General features: G+C 50.8%; 1 protein-coding gene and 1 pseudogene across 2 annotated transcripts in view; both read right to left on the bottom strand.

Moving 5' to 3' along the window:
* Positions 1–1345: 1345 nt before the first annotated feature.
* Positions 1346–7608, bottom strand: LOC109456757 (suppressor of IKBKE 1 pseudogene; annotated as a pseudogene).
* A 2557-nt stretch (positions 7609–10165) lies between these two features.
* The window catches only part of POLR1A (RNA polymerase I subunit A), a 79635-nt gene continuing 62024 nt past the window's right edge, over positions 10166–27776 (bottom strand). The window contains exons 23-34 of one of the 2 annotated variants that reach the window (XM_019749207.3): positions 27326–27547; positions 26241–26455; positions 24176–24343; positions 23093–23228; positions 22465–22622; positions 17171–17297; positions 15796–15909; positions 14921–15226; positions 13839–14039; positions 12283–12400; positions 11589–11753; positions 10166–11242 (exon numbers count right to left, since the gene is read on the bottom strand). In XM_019749207.3, coding sequence (XP_019604766.3) covers positions 11142–11242; positions 11589–11753; positions 12283–12400; positions 13839–14039; positions 14921–15226; positions 15796–15909; positions 17171–17297; positions 22465–22622; positions 23093–23228; positions 24176–24343; positions 26241–26455; positions 27326–27547 — 2031 coding nt within the window. In that variant the 3' untranslated portion in view covers positions 10166–11141. The remainder of the gene's footprint in view (positions 11243–11588; positions 11754–12282; positions 12401–13838; positions 14040–14920; positions 15227–15795; positions 15910–17170; positions 17298–22464; positions 22623–23092; positions 23229–24175; positions 24344–26240; positions 26456–27325; positions 27548–27776) is intronic. The other variant, XM_019749208.3, reaches the window with a different exon arrangement.

The raw sequence follows: 27776 nt of genomic DNA, 5'->3' as shown, positions 1-27776 counted from the left end.
TGCCACCGTGGGGTCATGGAGGTTGTGTGGCTGTGCAGGATGTTTGCGGAATGGTCTATATGCTGCTGTTTCCTTGAAAATGGCCCCAACATCCAGAGGATTTTTTTGGGGGGAGGGAATCACTAATGGATTGCAATTTTTATTGTGATAATATACATATAACATAAAAATTACCATTTTCATCGTTTTTTTTAACAAAAAACTCTTTAATACTGCGTCTCTCCCATACAGTATGGTGCTTAATGCTATTGGAAAATATTGACAGGTTTAGCGTTTATAATTTCAGTTATTTAGGGGGCAAACTTAAATTGGTAGTATAACATGAAGTAATTTGTAAATTTGAAATTTGAGTAAACAGATGAGGGGATGGGTTGATGCGTGAGCCTAGTTGCCCACTGAGCATTTGAATCTCAACACTGCTTTGTTGCCTACACAATACTATGAATGTAGTAACTTTCATTAGGTGATAAAACTTTGCTTCCTTGTGAAAAATGGGTCTAAAAAGAAAGTCAACTATTGGTACTAGTAATGAAAGACATCCAAGCAAGTGATAGTTCTTAACTATAAAATATAAATTATATATAATTAAATAGTAGACTGTAGTACCTAAGAACTAGGATGTGAATAAATCTATTATATGCTCTTCACACTAGGTACACTACCCAAGTTGAAGATTTCCTATGACAAAACAGAAAAATTGACCATTGATATCTAATAGAATAAATAAAAGCTATTTTTAGCATGTGAACTAAGAGCACATGTGTGTGTGCACGTATACAGGACAAATTTCTCAGCATTCTTTGAACAATATGGTGACTATACCACTACTAGAGAAAAACGGTTGACTTACTTTCAAGTACGTTTCTTGGGGACTAGCAGTAGGTTCTCTCAAATTAAGAGTAAAGACGTAAGGCCATAAAGTGCCAACTCTTAGCACCAGAGAGACTTAAAACTTCCTAGAAGGTGAATGACATTACAAATCAGAATTTGCCAATCTAGTCTCGTGGAATTGTAATACTTTTCTCAAATGGACAATAATACAGGTTTATGCCAAATAGATTTAAAAAGCTAATCTCTTTTTAAAAGTTTCTATAATTGGAATTTACAATCCTATATAGAATAAAATTTCTGCTTGATAATAGAATGCTCAGTTTCAGAGACGTGAAAAAACAAAAATGAACTGAAAACAAGTTTATATAAATCCAGGTCCCAGAAATGAAAATTTAAAGTAGTCTCTTAGAGAAAGGAATGGTGAAATTCAGTGTGCATTTTCACTAACACACCCCAAAACTGGACAGTCAATTTTGACTACCATATCTAAACTGCCACCTGATTCCTTTCATTAACACTAAATCAAGTTTGAGGCAAGACAGTGAAAGGGCAATACTAGCATAGAAAGATAGTAGCTTCCTTGATAAACAATCTCCAGCTCTCATTCAGAAGCTGAAGTTATTTGATGGCTCGGGAAGTAGTGCCCATTGAGTTTTCCTTCCTGATCTGAAGCGACTTGCTGCTCAGAGTTCTTTATTTTCAAGCTCTAATTGGGCTAGTTTTTTCTGAATCTTACAAAATTGGTCCTCATCCACTTGAACTGCTTTCCTCATTATTTCTCCCATTTTACAAATTCTGTCAATCTGACTCTCAATTTCTGCAGAGTGAGACTGGTGAGCTTTCAGGACCTGTTCCACATCCACTGCTTCCCCCCCCCACGCCCCCCCACACACTGCTTTTTTAGCAACCATTAATTGTAACATCTATTTCTGGTTCCTGCTCATAATGAATTCCTGGTGTTCCTCCAAGGAAACCCATAGCTCTCTGTTTTCCTGCTGTAAGTCTCTAATCTGTGTATTCTCTTGGGACAGCAGAATGTGAGGTTTGTATTTGGACACGTCCTTTATATGGGATCTATCCTCTTGATACCAGTCCAGAAGCGCTGTCCCTGCCTCCCGCTTCACGGTAGTGTAGCACCACTGACTGAGCCACCAGTGACTCAGCGGCCACATTGTGCTCCTGCAGCGTCTTATTAGAGTCTGTCAGGATCTTTTCCCCATTTTAACCACTTTTCAAGTGCACAGTTCGGTGGCATTAAGCATATTCACATTGTTGTACAACCACCAAGCACCATCTGTCTCCAGAACTTTTTCATCTTACAAAACTCTGTATCCATTAAACACTAACTTCCCACTCTTCCTCCTCCCAACCCCTGGCAACCACTACTCTACTGTCTGTCTCTACGAATTTGACTACTCTGGGAACCTCATATAAGTGGAATCACACAGTATTTGTCCTTTTGACTCTGGCTTACTTCACTTAGCATAATGTCTTCAGTGTTCATCCATGATGTAGCGTGTATGCAAACACCATTCCTGTTAATGGTTGAATGATATTCCATTGTATGTATGTACCCCACTGTGTTTATTCCTTCATCCATTGGTGGATATTTGGCTTGTTTCCACCTTTTGCCTGTTGTGGCTAATGCTGCTATGAATATGGGTACACCCATATCTCCTGGAGTCCCTGCTTTGAATTCTTTTGTGTATATATACCCAGAAGTGGGACTTCTGAATCCAGAGGAATTTTTAACATAAAGGACTTTATATGGCCAGAGGTGCTGATGGGTTTTGTTGGGGTCCAGAAAAAAACTGCACAGCAGTGTAGGAGGACGCCCAGCCCCAGAGGAGGTCCTCGTCAGTTACCCCTCACCTACTGTGGGCGCAGGAAGGGCTGTGGGAGCCCCATACCCCACCCATGCACAGAAAACCTCTCTGCCTTGTTATTTAGCTGTTTCCCAGGCACAGATGTTGCCCCGCAAGGAGTTGGGAAGTTCTTGAGGGAGATCTTTCCTTCATCTCTAAAACTGAGGCACTGGTATTGGCCCACCTACCTCACATATTGTCAGGAGGTCCCAATGAACGGATGAAAGTGAGGGACACAGAGATGCTGGTGACGCTCCTTTTGCATCTGCCACCTGCCACCCCTGCCTGGACTGCCCTGTGTGCTCCCCTCTTGATGGGTCAACAGAAGCACTGCAGGGGCTACAGTCTTGGAAAGCTGAGGGGCCTCTGGGGCTATTTCCACAGGGTCAGAAGAGCCCTGGGGATGGAATAGCTAAAAAAAAAAAAAAAAAAAAAAAGAGGGCAACAGAAGAACACTTCCTAATGACAGTTCTAGGGCAGCAGTTCTCATGAGTGAGGATCCCCCAGAGGGCTTGTTAAGACACAGAGAATGGGCCCACCCCAGAGGTTCTAATTCGAAAAGTCTGAAATGGGGACTGAGAATTTGTATTTCTACAAGTTCTTGGGTGACGCTGATGTGGCTGATCTGGGAGACCTCACTTTGAGAACCTCTGTTCTAGGAAATGGGGGATAAAAGATGCTCATTTTGAAGACCACAGACACGAGTTCCTTCCATCCCTCCTTTGCTCTTCCCTCCCTCTCTTCCTCCCTTTCTTTTTCCTTTCCTTCCTTCTTTGTTCAACATTTATTATTAGAGCACAGAGTCTGGGCTGGGCTGACAAGACGGTCATTGGCTGCCCAGGGCCCCAGGCCTGTGGTGTGACCGGATGCGGAGGAGTCCGAGTGAGGCAGCCTGCCAGTAGAGGGAACATTCCAGGCAAGGGGCCAGGGCAGCCTGCCAGGCTCTGGGAGAGGCCCAGGCCCTATGCAAAGCCAGGGTAGCCTTCCCACTGGGGTCGGGTGGTCCCCAGGCAGCAGGACGCCGGCTGAGGAACTAGTCTGTGGGAGAGACACCTGACACAGTGCTGTGCCAGCTTGCAGGCCAGGCCCCAAGGCACTTGCCCAGGCCAGGCCTTCAGAGGCAGGGCTGGAAAGCAGGTTGAGCAGCACAAATAACAGGGACAGAAGTTCTGTGGCACAGAATTTCCACTTTGTCCTGCGTCCTGTGTCCTACCCGAGACCCATAATGACCGCTGCAGTTGACCTTCCTATACTCATTCACCTCCCCTCCCCTTCTTCCTAACTGACCTAGGTCTCGTTCCTCAGGGCTCCCCTTTCCATGTTCAAAGGAGATCGCTAACCAGTCTGATCAATGAACCTAAGACTTATCACCCCATGTCATCAGAACCTGGTGAAAATGCCAGGAGATGCAATGTACAGAGGTGCAGCTCCAAGAGGAACCCCCAGCCCAGGTGTCTTCATGTGGATTAGATCTGACTCCATGGCATTGCTTCCTCCTTCTCTAGATCTATTTCTTCAACCAATAGGATGCCTGCAGCAGGGCTGTGGGGATTGGATGAGATAATATCACAGTCCTTTGTAACTTGACCAGTCTCCTCCACAACAAAGGGCTGGCTCCCAAGTTCTGAGATTCCTCTGGTAACGCACCGAGGGTCAGGTCCTTGTGACATTTTCTAAAACTCTGCAGAATTTACCTCTTTGATTTGGGCCAGAGGTTGGAGTTCTTAGTTCCTTAAGGTGGCTGCTTGTCATTTATCTGTTGCAGTTTAAGCTCTTATGAGCTGCCAGCTGCCTCTTCCCACCAGCATTTCCTGTCTGTCCCTATACTCAGCTATACTCACACGTGGCACCGAGGAGGCATTTGGTGCCCTCACATCTACCTGCCATACTACATGCAGGCAGGCTCTGATGTGAACACCCCTTCCTTGGGATCTGTTTGGGCAAAGGGGGTGGCACAGTGAGGAGACTAGGAGCCTAGACTCTGGAGTTGGCAGCCTGGCTTCAAATCGCTGGGCTTCCGCTATTGTTGACTGTGTCTGTGGGTAAGTTACCGTGAAAGGAAGAGTGTAACTGTGCCCCCTTGCCAGGCTGTGGATAAAGGACTTGCCAGGGCCCACACGTGGTAAGCTGGGGTGTCAGCCCTCGTCACCTAGCGAAGCAGGGGCCACGCAGGAGCCCCGGGCGAGCAGTGTTCTGCTCCAGACTTCCCGTCACTGCCAGCTCTCACTGCAGTCCCTGCAGCACCACGGGCACACTTACACTGGAATCGTTTTGTTCGTCTCTCACAGCAGGCAACTTACTTTTTCAATTAATTGGTGCACCTCAGAAGATGCTCCAGCAGCCCTGACTGGAGACTAGGGGTGAGCATGACCCAGCGTGGCCAGCAGCTCAACTCTTGGCCTATATTATTTCATTCATTCAGTTTTGGGGGGAAGTATTTAATGCAGATGACAAAAGGTTTTCTGTACCTATAATAAGTTATTTAAACTTGACAGTAAAAGTCAATAGGAACAAACCAATACGAAAAATGGGCAAAGGATACAAACAGACATTTCTCAGAAGTGCAAATCAGAATAACCAATAAATATGAAAAGATGCTCAGAATTATTAATAGGAAATTGCAAATTAAAGTAGCAGTGAGATGCCATTGTTTACCTATCAGAGTGGCTAAAATTTAAATGATTCCGTCTGTAAAAGGTGCATGTGTATGTGGCAGGGTGTCTCAGCTTCCACACCACTGACACTTGGGGCCAGATAATTCCTTACTGCAGGGGGCTGTCCTTTGTACTGTAGGGCGGGTAGCAGCATCCCTGGCCTCCACCCACTAGATGACAGTAGCACCCCGCCCCGTCCAGTTGTGACAACCAAAGATGTCTCCAGACACTGCCAAATGTCCACGGGGCAAAAGTGTTCCCAGTTGGTACATAGACATTTACAGCCATATATCATTTTATGAACACTTGTTTAATTTTAAACTGAGACACAAAGAGGCCAAGACGCTTTCTTAGGGTCATATTGCCAGTTGAGGTATCTGACTTCAGAGCTCAGCTTCTTGCCTGAAACGCAGCCATGCTGCTCAACTACATTCGTTTGGCTGGTTGGTTGAATGTACGGGGAATTTTCAGGTTTGTGTTTTCAGGGAAGAGTCATGGTTGAGGAAGAAGAGTGTTCATTTACTGTGGTCTAGCTGAATTCTGGGGTGTCTGAAACTGTCACATGTGAGGCAACAGCCCCAGGGCTAGCTTGGTCCCCGAGATGACAGTGAGGCAGCCAGTCCAAAAGGCAGCATCCTGCAGGGCCACCAGAGCCTCTGAGCAAGGCTGACTACAACCTGCCAAGACCCAGAGGGAGCAGCACCTTGGCTGAACTGCAGAGTGGCCTCTCCTCCATTCAAGGGGAAGGTGGAGCGGCGGCGTGGGGGTGGGTACGAGGAGGGGTAGTGATGACTGGACCCGATTCTTTCCCCATGTCCCTCCCTTCTGGCTCCCTCCCCAAAGCCCTGCTACAGCCAGCTGAGTGGGCCCTAGTGCTACCCAGAGTGGTAGTCCGGGGGGCTGGTGTGCCTCTTCATGACGCCTGGTGAGTTCCTCAACCTTTGGCCTGGTCACAGTGAGGCTGAATTTCCTGCTCGCTTTTGTTTGGGGCACTGGACTGTGAACTGTGAGGGCGGAAGCTGTGTAGTTCCTGCATCTCTGGGTGCCTGTGCAGTGGGCATCAAGTTTGGGTGGGTGCAGAATGGGGGAGGAAGGGTAGGAAGGGACCGCTCCTGAGCCCAAACCCATTTCCTAGACTTGCTCAAGGGCAGTCACGGGAGCAGCTCGTGACACTGGAGACCAGCCAAGATGAACAGACGTGCTCAGCCTGTTCCCTGTAACCAGGTTCTGGCCTTTCCCTGGGCCTATGAACAAACCTGAGCTGGAAGGAGTTCAGAACTGAATGGAGCTCCCTGAATGGAGCTCCTCATGGGATGACAGAGGCACAGCTTAAACTAGAGGTACAATCCTTGTTAAATAATTAAGGCTTAACTTTATGAAGGGAAACTTCTCACTGAGCAGCTTCTAAGAAATACTTACTGGTCAAGTGTCCCCTCCTCTGGCCCTGCAGGGACTCTGCTAGCAGCTTTTAGATTGAACAAGCAGCCCCCTAATTGGCTGGGAGCTGAGGGCCTCCTGCTTTCTGTCTGCAAACACCGCATTTTTGTTGAATCCTCAGGAAGAGTTGACAGTGGATCCCTTTGAACCCCTCTGTCTCCTGATAGATATCTATAAAGGTGCTGAGAGCTTTATCTCACACACCACACCACACACACACTCTCCTTTTTTTTTTTGGAAGATTTTTTAATTGGGGGGAGGGGAACAGGACTTTATTGGGGAACAGTGTGTACGTGTCTCCTCCTTTTTGAGGGCACGGATCAGATCTTAAGATCTTAGTGGGGAAACCAGGGACCAACGACTCACTTCTTGAGGACTCATCATACAGATAAGAGGTGATGGAGGCTGTGACTTGGCAAAATTTAGGGCTTATTCTAAGTCGGCGCTTCTCAACCCTGCTGCATAGTCCACTCTCCTGGAGCATTTCTAAAGCCCAGGCCATAGCCAGACCCATTAAATCAGAATCTCTGGGACAGGAGCCCTGGGATCAGTTGTTTTTTTTTAAAGCTCCCAAGGTGGTTCTAATACACAGCATTGAGTGCCTCTCTTCTAAGTGAACTTGGGCAAAAAGGGGGGCTTGATGGTGTAGGAATTTTGAAATTTTAGACTACGTATGGTTGTGACGGAAGTAGTAAGAGCCCCACATTAAGGGAGGCAGGAGAAACAAAATTGCACCAGGGTTGGGAGACCTGTGGAGGACCCAGCAATTGTCACCTGAACTGCGTGACTACTGCCACACTCACCCTGCAGTCCAGGGCCATCCCACGTGTGAGTCTGCAGGAAAGCTGCTGACGGACAACTTGTCACCTAGTCAGCCTTTAAGGACCTGTCTTTCCTGGTTCATGAGCATTTTCTACACTCTTACAGCCCCTAATTCAATTGTAAACGCAGGAATTTTAAGATTGGCAAGCAACAGAGAGACAATCCTTAAGTAGTTCCTAACTCAGTAAGTGCAGACCACCTAACGGCTGAAACATCTGATTAAAACAACCACAATGAGATCTCATCTCACACCCATTAGGATGGTTACTATATATAACTTACACGTATTTATGGAAACAGGAAGTATTGGCAAGGGGGTGGAGAAATCAGAAGCCTTGAGCTTGTGTGCTGTTGGTGGGAATGTAAAATGGTATAGCCGCTATGGAACATACCATGTTTCCCCGAAAATAAGACCTAACTGGAAAATAAGCCCTAGCATGATTTTTCAGGTTGTCATCCCCTGAACATAAGCCCTAATGCATCTTTTGGAGCCAAAATTAATATAAGACCCGGTCTTATTTTCGGGGAAACATGGTAGTATAGCAGCTCCTTAAAACATTAAAAGTAGAATTGCCATATGACCCAACAAGTCTACTTCTGGGTTTAAACCCAAAAGAATCAGAAGCAGGGACTTTCCGTGATATTTGTACACCCATGTTCATAGCAGCTGCATTCACAATAGCTAAAATATCATATACACTTACAGTGGAACATTATTCAGCCTTAAAAAGAAAATTCTGACATATGCCACACGGGTGAGGACATCATGTTAAGCAAAATAAGCCAATCATAGAAGCTCAGACACTGTATGATTCTATTTCCATAAGGTAGGAGTCTAATTCAGACAGAAGTAGAATGGCGGTTGCCAGGGGCTGGGGGAAGGGGGGATGGGGACTTACTGTTGAATGGGTGGGTAGTTTCAGTTCTGCAAGATGAAGCGTTCTGTGGCTGGATGGTGGTGATGGTTACAGAACACGGCTTCCCAATGCCACTAAACTGCACACTTAAAAATGGTTAAGATGATAAATTGTTATTTTACAAAAATTAAAAAAAAAAAAAAACCCCACAGGCTAGTCTGTGATGGGCATATGTATGGGAGCCAACACTTCCACAGAAAGTGGTTTATCAGTGTAATGGAAGGAACCTCCGTATATTTTGTACATATATTTGGAGATAGGGGATGGTAGAGAAAAAGGAAACTTCAAGTTCCAGATTGGGAATGGGACAAGGTGCTAAACCTGTTCCTGTTTTCTTTCTGATTCAGACAGAAAATGTTTCAAAGACTCCCAGGGGTACTTGTAGGAATGCTGGTAGTGTTTTGATGAAAACCCAGAAAGGAGAGATCAGAAAAGACATGACTGCTATAAGCAAGTATGTAGGATGTTGACACATGATAGGGTGAGGTCATCCAGGAGCAGTGGCTGCCTACGGCACCTCGAGGTTCCGAAAGAACTTCCAGCTTCCAGGAAGTCTGTGAACCCCATCAATCACTCTCCAGTCCACTCTAAAAAAATGATCAAGCAGCTTGACACAGCCTTTTCACGCGTTTTGGCTTAGACCTACTTGTCTCTTTCGCAAAAAAAAAAAAAATGCACCCTCAGAGAAAGCATTTACAATATTGAGAATAATCCAAAGAATATGCCATCTTAAACGGCAAGGGAGGCCACCCCACGAAGCTTCTGTAAGAAGAGAACCACTGAAGTGAGTGTGTAATTCCGTAGGGGAGCAAGGCAAGATTCCTGGCCTAAGTGAAAGCTCTGGTGTCTGCTTACAAATCAAGAAGAAGGTATATCCCGGCAGAGAAATGGGTATGAACAGGAAACGTGGGTGGACGGGGCGGGAAAGGCAGGGGGCCATCACGCAGGTCAGCGGTCTGCCTTCAGCATGCAGTCACAGCCTGCCTGTGTTCTGGGCTTGCTCCTTCACCTCTGTGCCCTCGGTGCCTGGGTGGGGCTGAGCTGCGACTTCTGTGCTTATGCCCGGCCTTGGGGCCATGCAACCACGTGCATCTGTCCACCAAGTCACCTCCTCCGAGGACCTTCTCCACAATTCTAATATGAAAGGACATCATCAAGTAGTGAATCTCCAAGAACGCACAGCTTAATGTGTGGTACAGGGTCCCATGGTGACCCTACTTCCTGCACCCTTGGAAGCTGTCCATATTGCTCTATACCCCAGCCCTGGTGAGCCGTTTCTGCCAGGTTTTCCGTAGTGTGGGCACAGGAGCGCCAGGCTGAGTTCCGTCACATGTCTGGAGGGAGCAGTATGGTTCCCTTCCCCAAGCAAGGCCTCCCTTCCCACTCTACACACACACAGCTCCTTCCCACTGGCTTCCACTCTCCTGGCCTCAGGGCCAGAAGCTGGTTCTGGAAGGGGGATGCTGCAGGGGCAGGCAGGGTGCTGTGGGAGCTGAGCTCTCCCCTCACGTCCTCTGCTAAAACCAGGAAGAGGACCCAAGATGTGAATGTGTTGAGAAACTGGAGTCCTGAGCTCTCAAATCATAAATACAGAAACCACAAACCAAGAAAAAACAACAAAAAAAAGCCAAGTTTTAAATTTTTTTTCCTCTTCCAATAGCTAGTTCCAGTGATGTTTATTACTCAGCCTGAGCTGGAATAACATTAGACAAAAATAGAACCACCTGGTTTTACAATGCCTTTGTACAAGTCCTCTGACTTGCCTGTTCATGCCAGGGCCCCTGGTTGTGGTGCCAGAGGTCAAGGGAGGCCGGACGACCCAAGGCAGAACAGGGCCTGCAGAGGGAGATACAGCCTCACCACTGGGCTCAGAGCAGAGCCAGGGAAAGACAGCCAACAACCCGGTCAAACAGTGCAGCCTGGCTGGCGACTCAGGCTGTTACGTGTGGGGATGAGCTGCTGGGGCCCTGGAGAGACCAGCCCCAGACTCAGGGCTGATCTGGCCTCCGAGGACATGTGGCCACATGCCAGCAGGGCCAGGGCACTGCCCCAGACACAGAAGCTGGGTGGGTAGGGGTGTGTGCCACCCTGTGCTTGGCCCAGGGAAAGAGCCTTGGGTGGAGAGGCTTTGGGAATTGTCCCGAGGGGCGGGAGCGGCAGGAGGAGCAATTGGGGGGCAGCAGGCTCCTTATTCCTGCTCAAGAGGCCCCAGTCACTGGCTGCTCACAGCAACAGACCTTCACCTCCCTACGCTGCAGGGACCAAGGATTTGCTTCTGGAACCTCCTACAGCACAGGGGAAGGCCCTGCCACCCCAGAGGGATTCGGGGCACTTGGTGAACCTTATTTATACCCTGAGATGATGAGGGGCAAAAAAAAAACCAAAACAGCAATGCTATCACTTTCCCGGTGAAGCTGGCCCAGCCCCAAGGCCAGCTGCTTTTTAGAACCCCCAAATCACTGCTGTGCTCTACACTGTTACTTTGAACTGCCCGGCATTCTGGTCTTCTGGTCCTCGCGTGTGAAGGGCAGGTCCGGCCAGGCCAGGCCCTCCCTCGGGTCCTCCGGGCCACGCTCCAGGCCAGGCCAGGCCAGGCAGACGCTGCTGTGGTGCCGCTATCGCAGGGGCTGCTTGAGCTCGAACAGGCCTGTCCCGCCCCTGACCACCTTCCCAACCACGAGGCAGGCGGAAGGCGACCTCAGCTCGTCATGGGATCCTGGGAGACACAGAGCACTCGTTAGGAGGCTGAGGGAGAAGTTGGGGGTGAGGCGAGGGGGCAGGGGGCTCAACACTGAGGCTGTACGGAGGCATGTGGGAGGCCGCGAGGAGCAGGCCCGTCTCAGGCGGCCTGCACTGCGTGAGGCAGCACGGCTTCTGTGTCTGAGAGGAAGGCCCTCTTCCCTCTCCTTAAGAATGCAGAGGCCCAGCCCTCCCCACCTGTTTCTTACAGTGAGATTCCAAGATCTCACTCGCATGGAAGGTGTGTGGAAAGGTGGTGCCCGAGGAACAAGGCTGTTTGCCCAGAGCAGATTCAGGCCATGGACACCTGCTCACACACGCACCCATCATGGTGGCCTGCTTCAGGAACTGGAAGCTGGTTTCAAACGTCATCTGCTGCAGAGGGGATGAGTTTGACTGGATCCCAAAGCGGTTCAGTGGCTTGTAAACACCCTCGAAGCACATGTAGTCGGCGACCAGGGAGAGATGGCGGGGATCGACGGCAATGCCTGTCACATGGGCATCAACATCAGAAGGACTAAGCAGCGGCAAGGGGACAGTGGGGCAGCGTCACCTCCTGACGTGAGTTAGCGCACAGGCTCGTGTCAGAGCCCAGCGCTCACTCCCAGCCCCATCACCGACTCACTTAGCGCTGACCCCCGAGCCTCGGCCGGGCAGTGCCCCCCTCCCCTGGTCTCTGTTATACATCATGTGCTCTGCTTCCACCCAGCAGCGCAGGAACCCGAGATGCCAGACTGGCAGCTCCTGAGAACCTAACAGCATTGTTTTCACTTGGGAACTGAAACCCTGAAGCAGTACGGGGCCAGATTATCAGACTGGAGATTCCTGAGGCCAGAGGCCAAGACACAAATGGGGGCTTTTGGTGATGGACTCACCACACAAGATGGAAACACAAGTTACCCCTCCTCCAAAGTCATTCTCAGGGTCTCCTCCAGGTTACACGCTCACCACGCCCGTATTTCACTTCTTGCACTGACACACTGGAATCTCCCGACTGCTGTCTGTGATGCTGCTTACCGTACACAGCAAACACGTCCTTGATCTCCTTTTCGATCACGCGCAGTGCGGCCTCGATGCCATACGTGCTGGCCATCGCGTGGATATCGTTGGAATAGAGGCGGCGCAAATCCAGAATCTGGGGGAGGAAGGAGGGACTGATTTGGAGGGCCCGGCCTTCTGCTCCCTTATGTAGGCCTGTCCCACCCAGGCCACGCTCTGCCCTTGTCTGGCAGCGGAGCACAACTAATGACAAAGTGGCCCCCAGGCAGTCGAGGATTATGGAAAGGAAATTGTAGGCAGAGCTGCTGACAGGACGCCAGCCAGGCCCCGAGGTCTGTCTCCTCATAACCTGAGCTGAGAGATGACTTGGTACCCACTTTGGAGTCAACGGGAAGGATGGTACTTTTGTTGTTGTTGATTTAACAGAAAGACCTGTTTCCTATGATCAAGTCTTCCCTTGGTTTGTTGCAGACACACAAACATCTGTCCAGGGCACGTGGAGCAGGGATGGGTCAGCTCCATGAGGTCAGTTAGCCACCCCGGGGGACCCCAGGTGGCTCCACGCTATGGCAGGTCACCTTCACAGGAGACCTCAGAGACGCTGCTGACTTGTCTGGCCTTGTTTAAACAAACCCCGTGAGCGGGACACGGAGCTTTCCCTGTAGTGGCTCTTGGGAGGTATGAGCTTTCTCAGTCTGTCCTTTGGAGAAGGATTTGGTGCAAGGCTCCAAGGAAGAAGGGCCGTCTGCGGGGCAGCTGTTGGGGGAGAAGTTTGCGAGGCGGGAGAGCTTTGAAGGCTCGGTGTAGACTAGAGGAGAGTGGGCTAGAGGGGTCCTGGCTCCTCAGTATTCTGTGGGGGAAAACACTTGTGCACAGGGACGGAGGGGATCTCTGAAGTCTGGGGACTCCGTGAGGTGGGAGGAACCAGGAGAGAGCTCAGAGGAAAGGACAGAAGTGCTGTTACAGCGTAAGGAATAGAGACAGTGGAAATGTAATGGCTGTGTGCGATGTCAGAGGGGTAGTGGATGAGGGGAGAGGGGTGTCACTGTGTGAGGGATATAAATCATAAATGTCAAACTATTACATTGTTTTGTGCACCCGAAACTAATAAAAAAAAAGTTAAAAAAAAAAAAGAAGAAGTGCTGGTGGAGCAGGTGGGACAGGGGCACAGGGGCCTCTGCCGATGCTGGGTGTCGGGAGGGCGGGGGGGGGGGGGCACCTCTACACCCAGGGCTTCCTTTACCAGATAAAGTGAGTAGCTGCTAGGCCAGCAACTCAGCAAACTATTTCTTACAACTGTATTTTAGGAAGGTTTCAATTTCAAGGAAAAAGCAACTGTACTCAAATTAATTTGGGAGACTCTGGGTTGAGCAGGTTTCTGTGCAAGCCTTAACTGGGCTCGTGTGCATTGTAGGTCCATCCCCAAGAGGTAAGTCAGGTCATGCAAACTGTGTTTGGGGACACTGGGCTCAGAAGGGGTAAGGTGGCTGGAGCCTCGCCTCTGAGTGGCCCAAGGCTGAGACAGCGTGAGGATCTGTGCCGGGCCAGCAGACAACCTGGACAGGGACACGTACCTCGGCGTACTTGAATAGCTCTGGCAGGTTGATTCCTTCTGTGTTTAAGACAAGCTCCTTCTCATTCTTGCCGGAGGTGGTTTCATTCAGGAGGCACCTCGTGATGCCCTTTGTCGCATAAATGACAGCAGTGTGGGCCAAGGACACCACCAGGGAGCTCATGTCAAAGTTAATCTTCATGACAGGGAGCTTCACTGTCACCTGCAAGAGGAGAAAGAGCTGGGCCCGGGGCCATGGCCGCCCCCAGCCCCGCGAAGGGGGCGGAGGCCACGCTGACCAGGTCCCCAGGGGCACTCCTTCACAGCCCTGTGAGGAAACCTTGGCAGGGGGCAGGGGACCCTGCTGGAGCGAGCCGGGGTGGTGGGTCTGCACACGTGAACACTGGGCAGCTTAACCAACCACACACAGCAGCCATCTCCAGTCACTGAGACTGAGGTGAAAACAGTGGAGCGACATTTTCCCAGAGGTCAGTGAGAATGGGGAAAATCGCATCGCTCAACACTGCCCTTGATATCCTGTCAGTTACACAAAGCATAACACACAGTTTCGTGTGTGTAATCCTGGTCAAGGACTCATCTACACCGCTATTTGGGAACCACTGAACCGAATCAAGGAGAGGACGAAAAAGTCACTCTGTGTGTAGATGTGTAGGCACCCGAACCCCCCACCCTGGGAGGGAACTACGCCATCCTGGAGACCAGGGGCCACCGTGTAAGGAACGAGGTACTCCTGCTGCCCCTCCAACCACTCTGATATATGTTAACAATTTGTTGTACTGAGGACTGAATGAGGTGACATGTTAGGAAAGTACCTACAGGGCCTGGCAGATCAGACCCCACACACACTGTTCTTGAAAAATCAGAGAGGTGGCCCCCTGCGGGTCTGAAAGTCAAATGTGTGATTTGGGGAGAAGGGTTCACAGCTGCCGCCGGATTCTGAATTTAAGGGAAGTGGGATTAAAAAGAGAGCAACCCACTCTCACAGGCCTCAAACGGCCACGCTGCCGGCAGTGCAGGCAGGCACTGGCACCATGGCCCAGCCCTGCTCGTGGTCCGCCCCGCCGTGGTGCCCACTGCACGGACCTGGCACCACAGGCTCTCCTCGGCGTCATACTGGTAGTCCTCGATGAACGGGTGCGATTCACGCACGGCCTGCACCCGGCGCTCCACGGCCTCGGCTCCCTGGGGCTCCTGGCTGCAGCGGGGTGTCCGGGGCTGTGTCAGGGGTGCAGCCGGGGGCGAGTCCTCCTCGGGGCCTGAGCCCATGTCTTCATCCTGCTCCTGCGCCCTGTGGGCGCCTTCTCCAGGGGCATTTCCTTCCTCCTGCACATCCTCCTCGTCGTTCTCCTCCCCCTCCTTCTCCTCCTCTTCCTCACTCTCATAGTCAACCTGGAGGGGACAGAGGACAGGCTGTCACAGGGGCCCCATCACGTACCTAGACACCTGCTCCACGTGGCCTGGGCTGCCTTCCTCCGCCCTGCTGGCCCCTCCCCTAGGAAAGCCAGCCCTGCAGGCCTCATGCGCCCTCCGCACCTCCACCTTGAGCTCTCCTGTGAATTCCCTCAGCCCCTCTACCCTTGCCTCTGTCCCTACAGCCATTGTGACAGTAGAGGACTGGTTTGGGGGAGGGAAGGGAGGTATTATATTTTTATTGTAAAAACAGGAGGCAGCCTGACTTCGTCTCTTTGCCAAAGGCCTCCAGTCCTTGAAACTGATTCAAACCCAGGGACAGCCAGACCCAGAGGCCAGCCCTGGGCTGGCCCCAGCCCGATGCCTGCCTGGTGAACACCATCTTCTCAGTCGAGAGGTGTGCTGGGCAGGGTGGTCTTGCTTCAGGGTTCCTGCCGGGTTCCAGCAAGATACAAAGGTGTGGCCTTATGCATCAGGGGAGGATCCGTAGAGGTGATGGAGAAGGGGAGATGTGACCACAGCCCCTGCACCCCAGCCAGTCTCCTCACCTCTTCCTCTTGCTTCTCCTTGCGTTTAACATCAGAGGCATCAGCATCTCCCTCCTCAGCTTCAGCGTCCACAACGTGCCCCTCCTCTTCCTCATCACCTTCTTGCCCTCCCTGCTGTGTGAGGTCAGGGAGGAAAAAGACGAGCTCCAATACCGAGCGTCCACCAACCTAGCCACCCATCCACCTGCCATCTACCCACCCACACAAACCAACGCATCCATCCAGTATCTACTCTGAGCCGACCCTGGGTTCCATGCCTCCTTCTCTTCAGTCTTCATCTTTACCTGTACCACTTGCAAAATCTTGCATTAAAAAAAAATTAAAAAAAAAAAAGTGCCAAGGCTTTCCAAACCATTAGAAGAAGATGGTGCAAAATATTGTTCCAAATATTTTTATTGCAGGAGACGAAGAGCAAGGGTTGTCTTAGCGTCTTAGCGGGATATTGAGTATTCTAGAAACCAAATATTTATACCTTTCTCCTTCTGACCTTGGCTCCTCATTTCTTAGTCTCCTTCTTGGTGATTTAAAAATAAGGACTGGGCAGCCTTTTAAAGGCAGTCCATGCCCATTTGTGCTTGAGTAAGCCAACTGGTACATGTCCATGGCAGGAGACCCAGAATTCTCTCTGGTCGAGGCCAGTCCCTCATTTTAGGGATGAGGAGACAGGCCCAGAGGAGGTGACGCAGCTGAGGTCACAGAGGGGGCAGGGCCAGCACCAGGCAACTCCACCTGAGCAGGTGTGATGCATGGGCACAACCTACTGCTGCACAGCTCAGATGACACGCAGGGACCTGCCCCCACACGGCCCCAGGTTGCCTGGCAAATGAGGTGTTATCATCCTCTTTTGCCTCCAATGGCTTTTCCCTGGCTCCTTCCTTTTTTATCACTGAAGCCCAACTTCCCTGCTTCAAAATGCCTCTCAGGTCCCTGCCAGTAAGTGTGGGCCCCAGTTCATTTGGCCTAAGTCAAAGGCGGAGCAAAATGAAACTGAAAAAGAACTTCCAAAAGCCCAGCAGGTCCCATTACTTTGAGTCTACCCTCAGGATAAAAAAAAAAATCACTTACAGAGGGGTCCTTAAGAGCAGACAGATGGATGACCTGGGCCCTGCCCGGGGCCACCCAGACCACGCTACCTCCCCTGTGGCCCCCCACACCTGAGAAGTCAGTGCTGCTTCTCGGCTCTCAGCACAGCAGATAAATGCTAAGGTAAGAGGAGAGATGGGCCAACACCGGGACAGGCAGGGCCGAGGAGCGCTGAGAACTGTCACGGAGCCTTCCCAGGAGAGAAGACTGAGTAAGCCACCGCCCTCCGTGCTTTCCAGCCCTGGGTCCCTACCTGTGCCAGTCCCCACGGGCCCCTGGGGAACTCACTGACCTGATTCCTCTCTGACTCCCCAATGTTGTCTACATCCCGCTGGGTAGCTCTTCGAGTGTTCACGTTTCTGAAAGCTGATGCTTTGTTATTCTTCTTTCTGATGGATTCCATCAGAATTTTAAAGAATCTAAAACGAGAAGACAGCCATGCACACCCGTTTGGTACCAGCACCCCCACTCTCCCCTCACTGCAGGGGCAGGATGTGCTGTCCAAGGACCTCATGTCCAACTCGGCTGATGTTAGAATGTAGACAGGAGTTGAGATCTGGCCTCTCCTATCAGCTCACTCCCCCCCACCCCCTTGCTGTCTCTGAACGACATGTGGCATGTCAGAAAGAACAGCGCCTGTCAGGCTGGTCTGATACGTACCCTGCCACTCTTAGGGAGTGCGACCTTGAACATGAGTTTCCAGAGCTTTAACTTCCTCATCTGTGAAACGTGGCTATTAGTATGTATCACGCAATCTTGTTCTAAGGGTTGGAAATCACGGTATGTTTGATATCTGTCACTGGGCCTGGCAGAGTGGGAGCTCAGTAGAGAACTTGTTGGTGCAGCTGTGGCTGCCATCTAGCAAGGACGGCAGAATGTACAGAGAGGGGAGTCCAGCCAGGACTAGGACCTTCCCCCGGTCTGCGGCACCTCCAGAGAGGAGCACCGCGCTGGCCTGAGCACTCCTGTGCCCTCGGTGTGGGACCCTGACAATTTGATGAAAGAACTAAGATGTGGAAATGCTCATTGGAATTTCAAAGGCAGTGATAACTTACTTTGTAGCAACAGATCATGTCAATAGGTTAGACCCAAACCAATGAAAAAAAAAACAATTTTAAGCACAGCCCAGGGGGCCTTTTCTGACCCCTTCCTCCCGAGTTATCTATGTTCATGCTCCCTTAGGACCTCACCCCACCCCTGCGCTCACTGCTTCTTTGTCCATATAGTCTCTTGCCTGTCTTCTCCAACAGGCCGTAACAGCATACCAAAATGGACTGCTTTTACTTATGTAAAGTGTAAGGTCGCTCTTGCATCCAGCCAGCCGTCCTGTATTCTCTGAGTGCCTCTAATGTGCCTATCACGTGCCTGGGGCAAAGCAAGGATGGAAAACAAGAGCTGAGGGTATTAATTTTAGAAGCAGTCAGCTCAAATGTTTACTATTTTGCTCATTAAACAAAGAAACTACTACTCTTCCTCCTCATTATTTTTTAACTTTTAAAAGTTGTACATGATTTTGCCAAGGGCAGAAAAAAGGCTCCTCATCCACTCATCCTGGGAAGTTTGGTCACTAGGCACTGGGGACAGGGATGAGATGGCCACATGAAGGGTGGGAGGAGGCAGGCTTGACTTGAGAAAGATTCAATCCAACCGGGAAGAAGCAGAAGAGATGCTTCTGAAAGGACAGACTCTGGTTCAAATCCCCATTCCACTAGACTAGAGGAGGGCCTGGCTCAAATCTGTACAGTGGGACCACTCCCATCTCGTACGCGAGCCTCTGCGGCCGAGTGGAGGAAATGAAAAGAGATGGACGGGGATGCAGAAGCGCTTAGCCAGCGGCCAGATACAGGAGCTATTCATGACTTCCCTCTGCTGTGGGGCTGCTTCTCTGAATTATCAGGTTCCCCTGGCTGGTCCCTCTGTGGTGATGTCACCCATCTGAGGCTCCTCCCCCCAGCATTTCAAGTCCCCACAACTGTCCTCCACCCTAATTACACATCTGCTCTCACCCACCCCCCTGCATTGTTTGGGTTCACGCTCAAGCCATTGCTCTGCCAGCAATTTCCCCAGCCCTTTACCTAATACTGGAGCTGCACTCACCCCCTCAAGGCTGGGTCTAAGTGCACATGTAATCCCCCCAAGAGCCCTTCCCTAATCTCCCTAGTTAGGAATATTTTCTACCTTGTCTGCCCCTTTTGATGAACAGAACTGGTGGAGAACATGGGAGAAGGTGACCAGTAAGTGGTGGACGTGTTACCAGTGTTCTCCTGGGGGTGCAAACAGTTTGCCCTTTTGTGACTTTGCCAAGAGCAAAGGAACTGCAGGCCCACAGTGAATGCACAGGGAAGGTTTTGCTATTTGTCAGAATGTGGCAACTGAAACGAAACAGGACGGGCAGGCTGTAGAGAAACCTCCCATCCCACATAAATAATTACAAACAGAGAATATGACCCGTGGCTGTTTCCGAAAGTGCCTGGCAACAGCTCCACCACTTGCTGTTTTCAAAGTCAGACTCACAGAAGCTGTAACTGCCCATTTGGTCATTTCATGGCTGGGGACAGCAGGCCAGAATGTAAACCCCCCCTGACTCCTAGCCCAATGCTCCCATTGTTGGATATTTACACAAATATCCAAAGTGACAGGTGCCAGTACGAATATCTCAGGGACCTTCAATGCTTCTGTGTCTCCATCTAGAGAAGTGCCACTGTGTGTCTAGTTTCTGTTGTTGTTGTCTTCTATCTGTGTCAAAATAGTCTCATGAAACCTCATGCACTGTTGGTGGGAATGTAAAAAGGTGTAGCCACTACGGAAAATAATATGGAGGTTTCACAACTGGGCATCTATCTGAAGAAATCCTAAGCACTAATTTGAAAAGATATGTGCACCCCTATGTTCACTGCAGCGTTATTTACAACAGCCAAGAAACGGAAACAACCTGAGTGTCCATCGACAGATGAATGGATAAAGAAAATACGGTATATACACAATGGAATACTACTCAGCCATAAAAAGAATGAAATCTTGCCATCTGTGACGACACAGATGGACCTGAAGGGTAGTATGCCACGTGAAATAAGTCAGACAGAAAAAAGCAAATACTGTATGGTTTCATTTATATGTGGAATCTAAAAAACAAAACCCAGACTCAGATACAGAGAACAGATGGGTTGTTGCCAGAGGAGAGGAGAACTGTGGGGGTGAAATGGGAAAAGGGGTTAAGAAGTACAAACTTCCAGGTATAAAACAAATAAGTCAGAGGGATGTAATGTACAGCTTGGGGAATAGAGTCAAAACTACTGTATTAACTTTGTAAGGTGACAGGTGGTAACTAGACTTATTGTGGTGACCACTTCACAGTGTACACAAATGTCGAGTCACTATGTTGTACACCTGAAACTAACATAATATTGTACGTTAATTATTCCTGAAATTTAAAGAAAAGGTGTCACAATCTCGCAGCTGGGAGAGAAGGGAAGGGAAGGACGGAGAGAAGGGAGAAAAGGGGGTGGGAGAGAGAGGGGGGAGGGGAAGGGGAGGAAGGAAGGAGAAAAAGCTTTTGGGGGGCGGTGCTCTTCTGAAAGCACACACACATGACCTGTGGTCTGTAAGAGGCCTTAACATGGCTGCCTGGCCGCTCAGGCCTCACACGGGCGGTGCAAACCACACCCCAGTCCCCGAACTGCTGCTTCTCATCTTCAGCTCACGCTGCTGAAGGCACAGCTTTGTTTCTGTTGTGCTACTGCACAGTTTTGTTTATCACAGCTTTTCAAGTGCACGAGCAAAATACAAACCAGAAGTTGAAAAAGCATTTCCCTGCTGGGAAGAAGCCAGGGCTGTCCCTCATCAAGAAGAAATTTTTCAAGTGGTGGATTGTCAGCTCCCAAAGGTAAGTAAAAAGAGCTCTATGCACAGCCTCCTGCAGACCCACCTGCTTGGCAGGCCTCAGGTGACTAGAAATGGGGCAGTTCCTCCAACTCCACCTGCTCGTGATAATTCTCAAGAGGCCATGTGATCCTAACTCCCATTTCTCAGAAAAGGGCTGCCTGGCCGGCACAAATATGTGGGGCCCTTGGGAGTCATGTTCCTCCCCGTTAATTAATGAGCCGGCAGGCGGCTGCACGATGGGCCTCCTGTGACCTGGCACAGCGCCACGAGAGCACTGGCCCCGCCTGAGAGCCAACCTTCTTTACCCAGGCGGCTGGTGATACAGGGGTTCCCCGGAGCCTGGCCAGCGACAACTTCATGCAGGACTCATGTAAACCAGGATAGGACCTGCCTGGTCAGTGACCCCCATCCAAAGGGCTGAGCTCGCACCCAAGCTCATCTACCACGATACCCACCATCCTAAACACTACCTGCTTAGAGGGCCAGCTTGAAGCCAGCTCACATCTTCAGGTGATAGGAAAGAGGGTCCGTGGCAGGGCAGGTACTGTCTCCCCGCCACGCTGCCTCGGGACCTGAGTGTGCATCGCTCAGTAAAGGGCTGTGGGACAACTGAGCGCAGTGGCCTTCCTGCCTCTACTCTGCCACTGGGGCTCTATTTCTGAGCAGCTCCAGGAAGACCTGACAGCTGGTCTTGGTTAGAGGCCGTGGTCGGTGGTCTGTGGCCAAATCCTGCCGACAGATGGGATCTATTTGGGCCTTACCAGGCTTTTAAAAAGATACGAATTAGTTGCCGATGTTTTAAAAATTAGGAAACTTCTTATTTATAAAAGCAAAAGCCAAGTAACCAAACAACCCAAGGCACAAAAAAGATGGGGGGCAGGGGGGGCATGTTTCTTCTTTTTCTTTTTTTTGACTTGGAAGATCTGGCCCACATTCCCGCCCCCTAGAGGCAGGTTCTGCACACTCAGGTCTGCTGGGGGCCTTCCGACCTGCTTCACTGGACTCTTACCTGCTGGGCCCCCAAGCCATCTGAGTTTGCACTCCATGATCTGGGGTCAGCTGGCAAGTCAAACATGCTTTGTTGACTCTTCCTGGCTTGCCCCACCCTCATATGCCCTCCCTCTTCCTCTGCTCAGCATTGTGGCCTGTGCTTTTCAAATGCCTAACAGTGACTTGAACTTGAGAGAAAAAGGATGTTCATTCTCCCAAACAGAAGGGAACCTGAATTTCTCCCTAGGAAGCTGGAAGTAACCCGTCATAGAACTGGGGTTTGAGAGCAGCAGGCCAATGGTCTCCTGCTCATTATTCACAGAATATAAATGCAGCAGGAACCACATTATGCTGCCTGGAATCACATCACGTCAAAAATTACCGCCACATGCTGGTCTGACCTTACAGCAGCACTGATGAGATGGGATGCAAGTCTCTTTACGATACACATACCTCTGTATCTTAAAACCTACAAACCCAAGAAGACAAGACTCATCAACCAGAAAGAACAGGGTTTAGGCAATGGCGTGTGGTCAGTGTAGTCACACACACAAGCCAGAGCTGGCATGAGGTTTCCAGATGAGGCTGCCGGTCCTGCCGTTTTCCTAAGCACTTCCTGTGAAGAACTAATTACGGCAAATGCATCCCAATCTCAGAGAGTCCTACGGACAAGGAGGGTTCAAGAGCAACGACAAACGTGGCGTGAGTCCTGACCTTGTTTCCATGAAGTGCAGGATGTCCTCAGGTTTCAGGTACTTCTCCTGCTGATAATACGCAGGTGGCAAAAACTGAAACCGCAGCTGGTACACCCGGAACTTATTCTGTTTTACTCCCATAGAGAAGGACTCCTGGACATCAATTTTCTGCAACACCTAGAACCAGATACACAGAGAGAACCCAACTTACCCTGGTACCAGGGAACTGAGCATTACAGGTGGGTTATGTGAAACCCATGGGCTTTGGGGGACAGGGGCTGGAACCACTGGCCAAAACCCCGAAGAAACTCCAGTGAGCTCTGCTGGTGTAGACCCCTTGGGGGCAGGGGGTCCCACAGCCTGCAGGTCACCCCCAGAGAACGGCCCAAGGCTGTAGGGAGTGGGCTCCAGCAGGGCTGCTATGCTAACCCAGGAAGTCTCTATTTGTAACGCACATGACAACCTGCAGAACTAATGATTACTTTTCCAGCTTCCTGATCCATCACTGCTCAGCACCTGGCAGAGGAAGGTGCCCTCTCACTGATGGGAGACTGAGCCCAGGGTCTAATGTCAGCAAAGCTGTTCTTCCCGGATGGGAGGATGCAGGAAAATGTCTGGCCCAGCTGCAGTGGTTCAGAGACAGTTACCTCCCCTAAGCACACTCTGGTGAGCCGCCTCTTCAGGCTTTTCACTCTCTTCAGTGCTTTCTTGGTGTTGAGCACGGGCACGCTCATCATGGGTGTCTTGATGTTGGCGCTGGCCACCATGAGAATCTCCCTCAACCTGTCACAGAACGAGGACACATCTGATCAGAAGAGGTACCCACACTCCCTCTTGGTGTGAGGCCTTTCTTTGAGAGCTCTTTGGGATCTGAGAGAGACCCTGGGAACTTGCAGGGAGAGACGCTGAATCAGACAGCCCCAGCTCTGAGCCCAGGTGTGACAGCAAGTGACTCTCCTGTCAGTTTCTTCCACTGGAACATGGCTCTTCAATGACAGGACTGTCTTATTCTTGGTTCTTATTACCTGTGCCTTGCACACAGTGGGTGCTTACTAAGAGCTTACTGAATGAATGTGACATGTGGGGAAGGTAACTAGTGTCTGCAAGCGCTCCTACTGGGTGCAGCACCGTCCTCTGGGCCTTGCCCATGAGCTCAGTCAGCCTGCACAGCCTGACTGCCCAGTATGGTGCCCACCTCCCCCTCATCGTCCTTTGTTCCACAGGTGCCAATCCTGAGGTTGCGGAAGCTGAGGAACCTGAGTCACTGACATATAGTGGCAGGGCCAGGCATCAGATGCAGGTGGGGCTGACAACCGTTCTTTTCTCTTGCCCACGGGCTATCATCCTGCATACAGGATGCATACATTTACCTGAAGGGCTAGGGTCACTTGGGTTACATTCCAGGTGAATGGTGCCCCTACGCTGAGCATGCAGGTGGCCCTGCGGGGAGCTTATTAACATCTTCCTGAGTCCTAACCCCAGGAGTGTGCAGATTCACAAGCACCCTGGGTAACTCTGATACAGGAACTGCAGAAGGATAAGTGGGGATTCTAAGATGTCTGGGCACTGACCCAGCCATAGAAACTGCACGGAAACCCTGGGTTCTGGAAATTCCAACCGTGATTCCCACTTTGATGAGACCCTGTCTCTCAGTCATGCACACACTCTAATGAAATGACTTCTTCCCTAGGAGTGGGTTAGGACCCCACCCATGCACCCCTGTAGCCCACCTCGGAATGCCCAGGGTGACGTTCATCTCGCCTCTGCCGGCAAAGTGGAAGGTGTTGAGGGTCATCTGTGTGGAGGGCTCCCCGATGCTCTGGGCAGCCAGCAGGCCCACCGCCTCACCCGGCTCACACAGCGCGCGCTGCCACTTCAGCTGCAGCAGGGTCCTCAGACTGGAGATGGGGCAGGGGACAGCAGGGGTTAAGAGCACAGACACCACCCTTCTTTCTGTCAGGAGGTCTCCACAGCCCCTATCCCCTCTCCCTCTTTCTCGGCTGTTTTTTCCTGACAAATTATCCTTCTAATCCTCAAATTCCTGCTGGTGATCCTGAATGTCCTAAATACACAGCGCAGATCTCAGCTGGTAGCTAAAGCTCTAGATGTCCACGATCAGACTGTCCCCGTTCTCCCTGAGAATGTCATGTGTCCCCTCTGAGCCAGTTTCAAGTCCCCTAAGAGTGGGAAGGTCTGAGCTCACTATTTATAGTTCCTTTGTTAATTCTTTACCCCACTAGTGGTGACAGTTTGGAGAGGGCTCCTGCTGTACAAACTAGGACGAGGCTCATTAAGCAGTTACGGGGATGTGGGGGGAGGTGTTAAGGGGGTGTTTATTTTCCTAATTAACGCAACCGGTTGCTGACTGTAGCAGAAGTGTGAGTGCTATACAATTTTGTAATTTACATTGTTCCTTTTAAAAGAGTCACAGGAATACTATAGTACCCCTGCACGGGGAACAAGGAAGGGCTCCACAGATGGGGACTAAATGGATGATGTGTGAGTACAGAAGAAAGCAACAAAACTATGCTTCTACACAAGTTCTTTGTAAACGTCAGACTTTTCACTGATCTGATGTGACTTAATGTCCCAATTACTTCAAACCAGTGAGGTTTGAGTGTACGTCAGTATTCCCGACAGGAAAAACCCTCAAATACTTCCAGGACTTTGGAGTTGCACCCAGAACCTGCTGCTTGCTAAAAGGTCTCCTGCAAGAGCCACTGCGGCAGAACCACCGTGCTGAGCCCTCCGAACCCATGTGATGCTCCCCAGGGCGAACGTCTCCCTATTCCTGATGCAGCGCAGCTGCAGGGAGGACCGACGTGGTCCTTCAGAGGGTAAACGGCAGCACTGAGCTGCAGGGAGGCAGGGGAAGGGGCACGGGGGACCCAGGGCTTCCTCCTGCAGGCAGTTTGCTAGCCGGTATGACTTATTCTATCTGGGAATGTCTGAGGCCTGGCTAGAGAATCACCTTAAGGGGGAAAAAGAGAGAGCCCTGTCCCTCCCCTCCAGATCTTCCTCCCTAGCGTCTGTCTTTGCTCGTCACCTCTACTGAGTCCCCATGCCCTGCTGCAGTCCCTGGGCCCTGTCAGCCTCTCCAAGTATCTGTCGGGCTTCACCAGAGACTGGATGGGCAGCCAGGCTATAGCCCCCCGATCTCACTCTTCCAGCTCCATCAGCTCAGCAGGTCAGGCTTAGTGAGCTGAGCAGGAAGGACCCCCGACAGCCCCCCAAGGCCAGTTCCCAGCAGACATTCCTTGGGGGCACTGTTGATGTTTTAATCCACTGTGGCTCGATGCTGGCTCATGCCTGGCTTCTTACCCGCTTAGACCGCAGGATAGTTTTCCTGTTTTATTTTTGTGTGTGAATGGGTCTAAACGGAGGGCTCCATGTGGTCCTTCTTCCTTAAGGCTTCGACACGCAATGTTCAAAGGACCATTGGAGTAATCAGATCCAAACCCTCGCAAAAGGCGGAGACATGGGATCATGGGGCATGAATGACTTGCTCCGGGTCAGAGTTGGCAGCCACTGAATGGCAACCAGATTCCCTGACTCTCAGTGAGCCTCACCCACCACACCACACTTGAGAGAGGTCATTTCTGTAAGCCTCTGTCCCAGCGAAGCACTTTTCTCGGTCTTGACCCAGGTGGTGGTGTCCACTCCTGCCTACCCACTCGTCTGTCCCGGAGCCCTCAGGGCTTGCAAGGTGCCCTTCTGCTTCACTTCCCTCCCTCCGAAGGACCTGAGGGCAGGGTTTCCCTCTGCAGGTCCCGTGCCACAAATCAATGTCATTACCTGTCGAGAGAAAGCTCAGACTTCTCATAACTCTTCTCTGCTTGAGAGGCCCACTCACAACGGTAGTCGTCCATCTTTTTTTCAAATGTTTCTGACACCGATGCAAAGTAGATGTCTGGGCGCCACACAGACAGGCTGGGGTCAGGACAAGGAGCCGCCTTCTTCTGGTACTTCCTTCGGCTCTGCTCATCTAACTCACTCCACATTGTCAAAATCTGAAAGGAAGGGTGGGCCTCAGCCACACTGGAGGACCCCAGGAATGGGCTTCTTTTCCTGGGACATCCAGCAGGCGGAGGAGGATCAAAGGCAGTGGCTTCAGATGAGATGTGGGGAAAGGGACAGAATCCTAATTGCAATGAGAAAACCAACTCAACATTTAAAACAGGAAGAAACCAAATTCGTCGTGGGGTTCACTGTGTGACTATGGCTCCGAGCTCTTCACCCTGGCCCACTCAAGCACAAGTAGGGTGACTAGGCAAGTTACGGTGACCAGGTAGAGTGCAATGGGGCACTGTTAATAATAACGCTAGGATAGGAGGTGAAGCCAGGACTGTCCTAGGCCAACCAGGACAGTCACCATGAACCAGGTGACTGCTACATCCCTGGTTGCCCCTATCCAGGTTTTCACACACCCTATGCCCCAAAACTGTCCCATAGCAGAGGCTTCAAAGCGCTCCCCTGCCTCTCAGCTCGCAGCTGTGTTTGGCTAATGGGAAGCCCCGCAGCAGAGGGGAAGGCGGGCGAGTGAAGCCCGTGCGGATCCCCACCCTCTAAGGAGCCTCTGACTAGGCCACAGCCCTCCAATAAGGGCTCCTGTCCAGTGGCCTCTGCCCACAGCCCTTTTCTTCATGCCTGGGGTGGTGAGGAACCAGTTACCTGCCCGTTGGTTTCCTCAAATCCTGCCCACATCTTTATAAAGAGCCCCCTCCTTAAACTGCCTCTTAAGGGGTGGTATGTGTTTCCTGACAGTGAATGAAGCCAGATTTCAGTATTATACCATTTATTAGGAAAACAGCCCCTCATTCCCTCACCCCCTGACTGAGGCCAGTATGTGCTGGGCACTGGAGATACAGCCCCTAACTTACCTGCTGAGTCTCGGGGCTACGGCCATGCTGGTTGGTGCCCTGGAGGTTCCAGGCCTTCACAGCTTCCTGAACTTTCTGGGAATAACTCAAGAAGGCACCTTTTCTCGGCAAGGCGTTAGAATGCTTGCTCTGCCATTTTTTGATGGCTCTGAAGTGGCGGAGAGCTTTTTGGGGATCTGCTCTGGATAAAACTTCATGGAGATGCTTTGATTTCATTATTACCTAAACAAACAAACCAACAACACACAAGACCCAAGAGATGAGGGCATGACCCAAGGGCAATGTCACGCAACTTCACGGGACCAAGATGGCCTGTGTGGAGCTGTCATGATACCTCTCAGAGGGGCTGAGCACCTGCTACTAATCAGGGACTCATTTTGTGCAAACCAGACTTGGGAGCTGGTGGTCCCAGGAGCTGAGGGGCATACGGGAGTGAGAACGGCATACTCAC

The sequence above is a fragment of the Rhinolophus sinicus genome, chromosome 2 (genome assembly GCF_057876585.1).
Source record: "Rhinolophus sinicus isolate RSI-liver-muscle chromosome 2, RSI-T2T, whole genome shotgun sequence".
Lineage (NCBI taxonomy): Eukaryota > Metazoa > Chordata > Mammalia > Chiroptera > Rhinolophidae > Rhinolophus > Rhinolophus sinicus.
The sequence above is the reverse complement of the archived record's forward strand: the minus strand, read 5'-3'. Positions and strand labels throughout refer to the sequence as shown.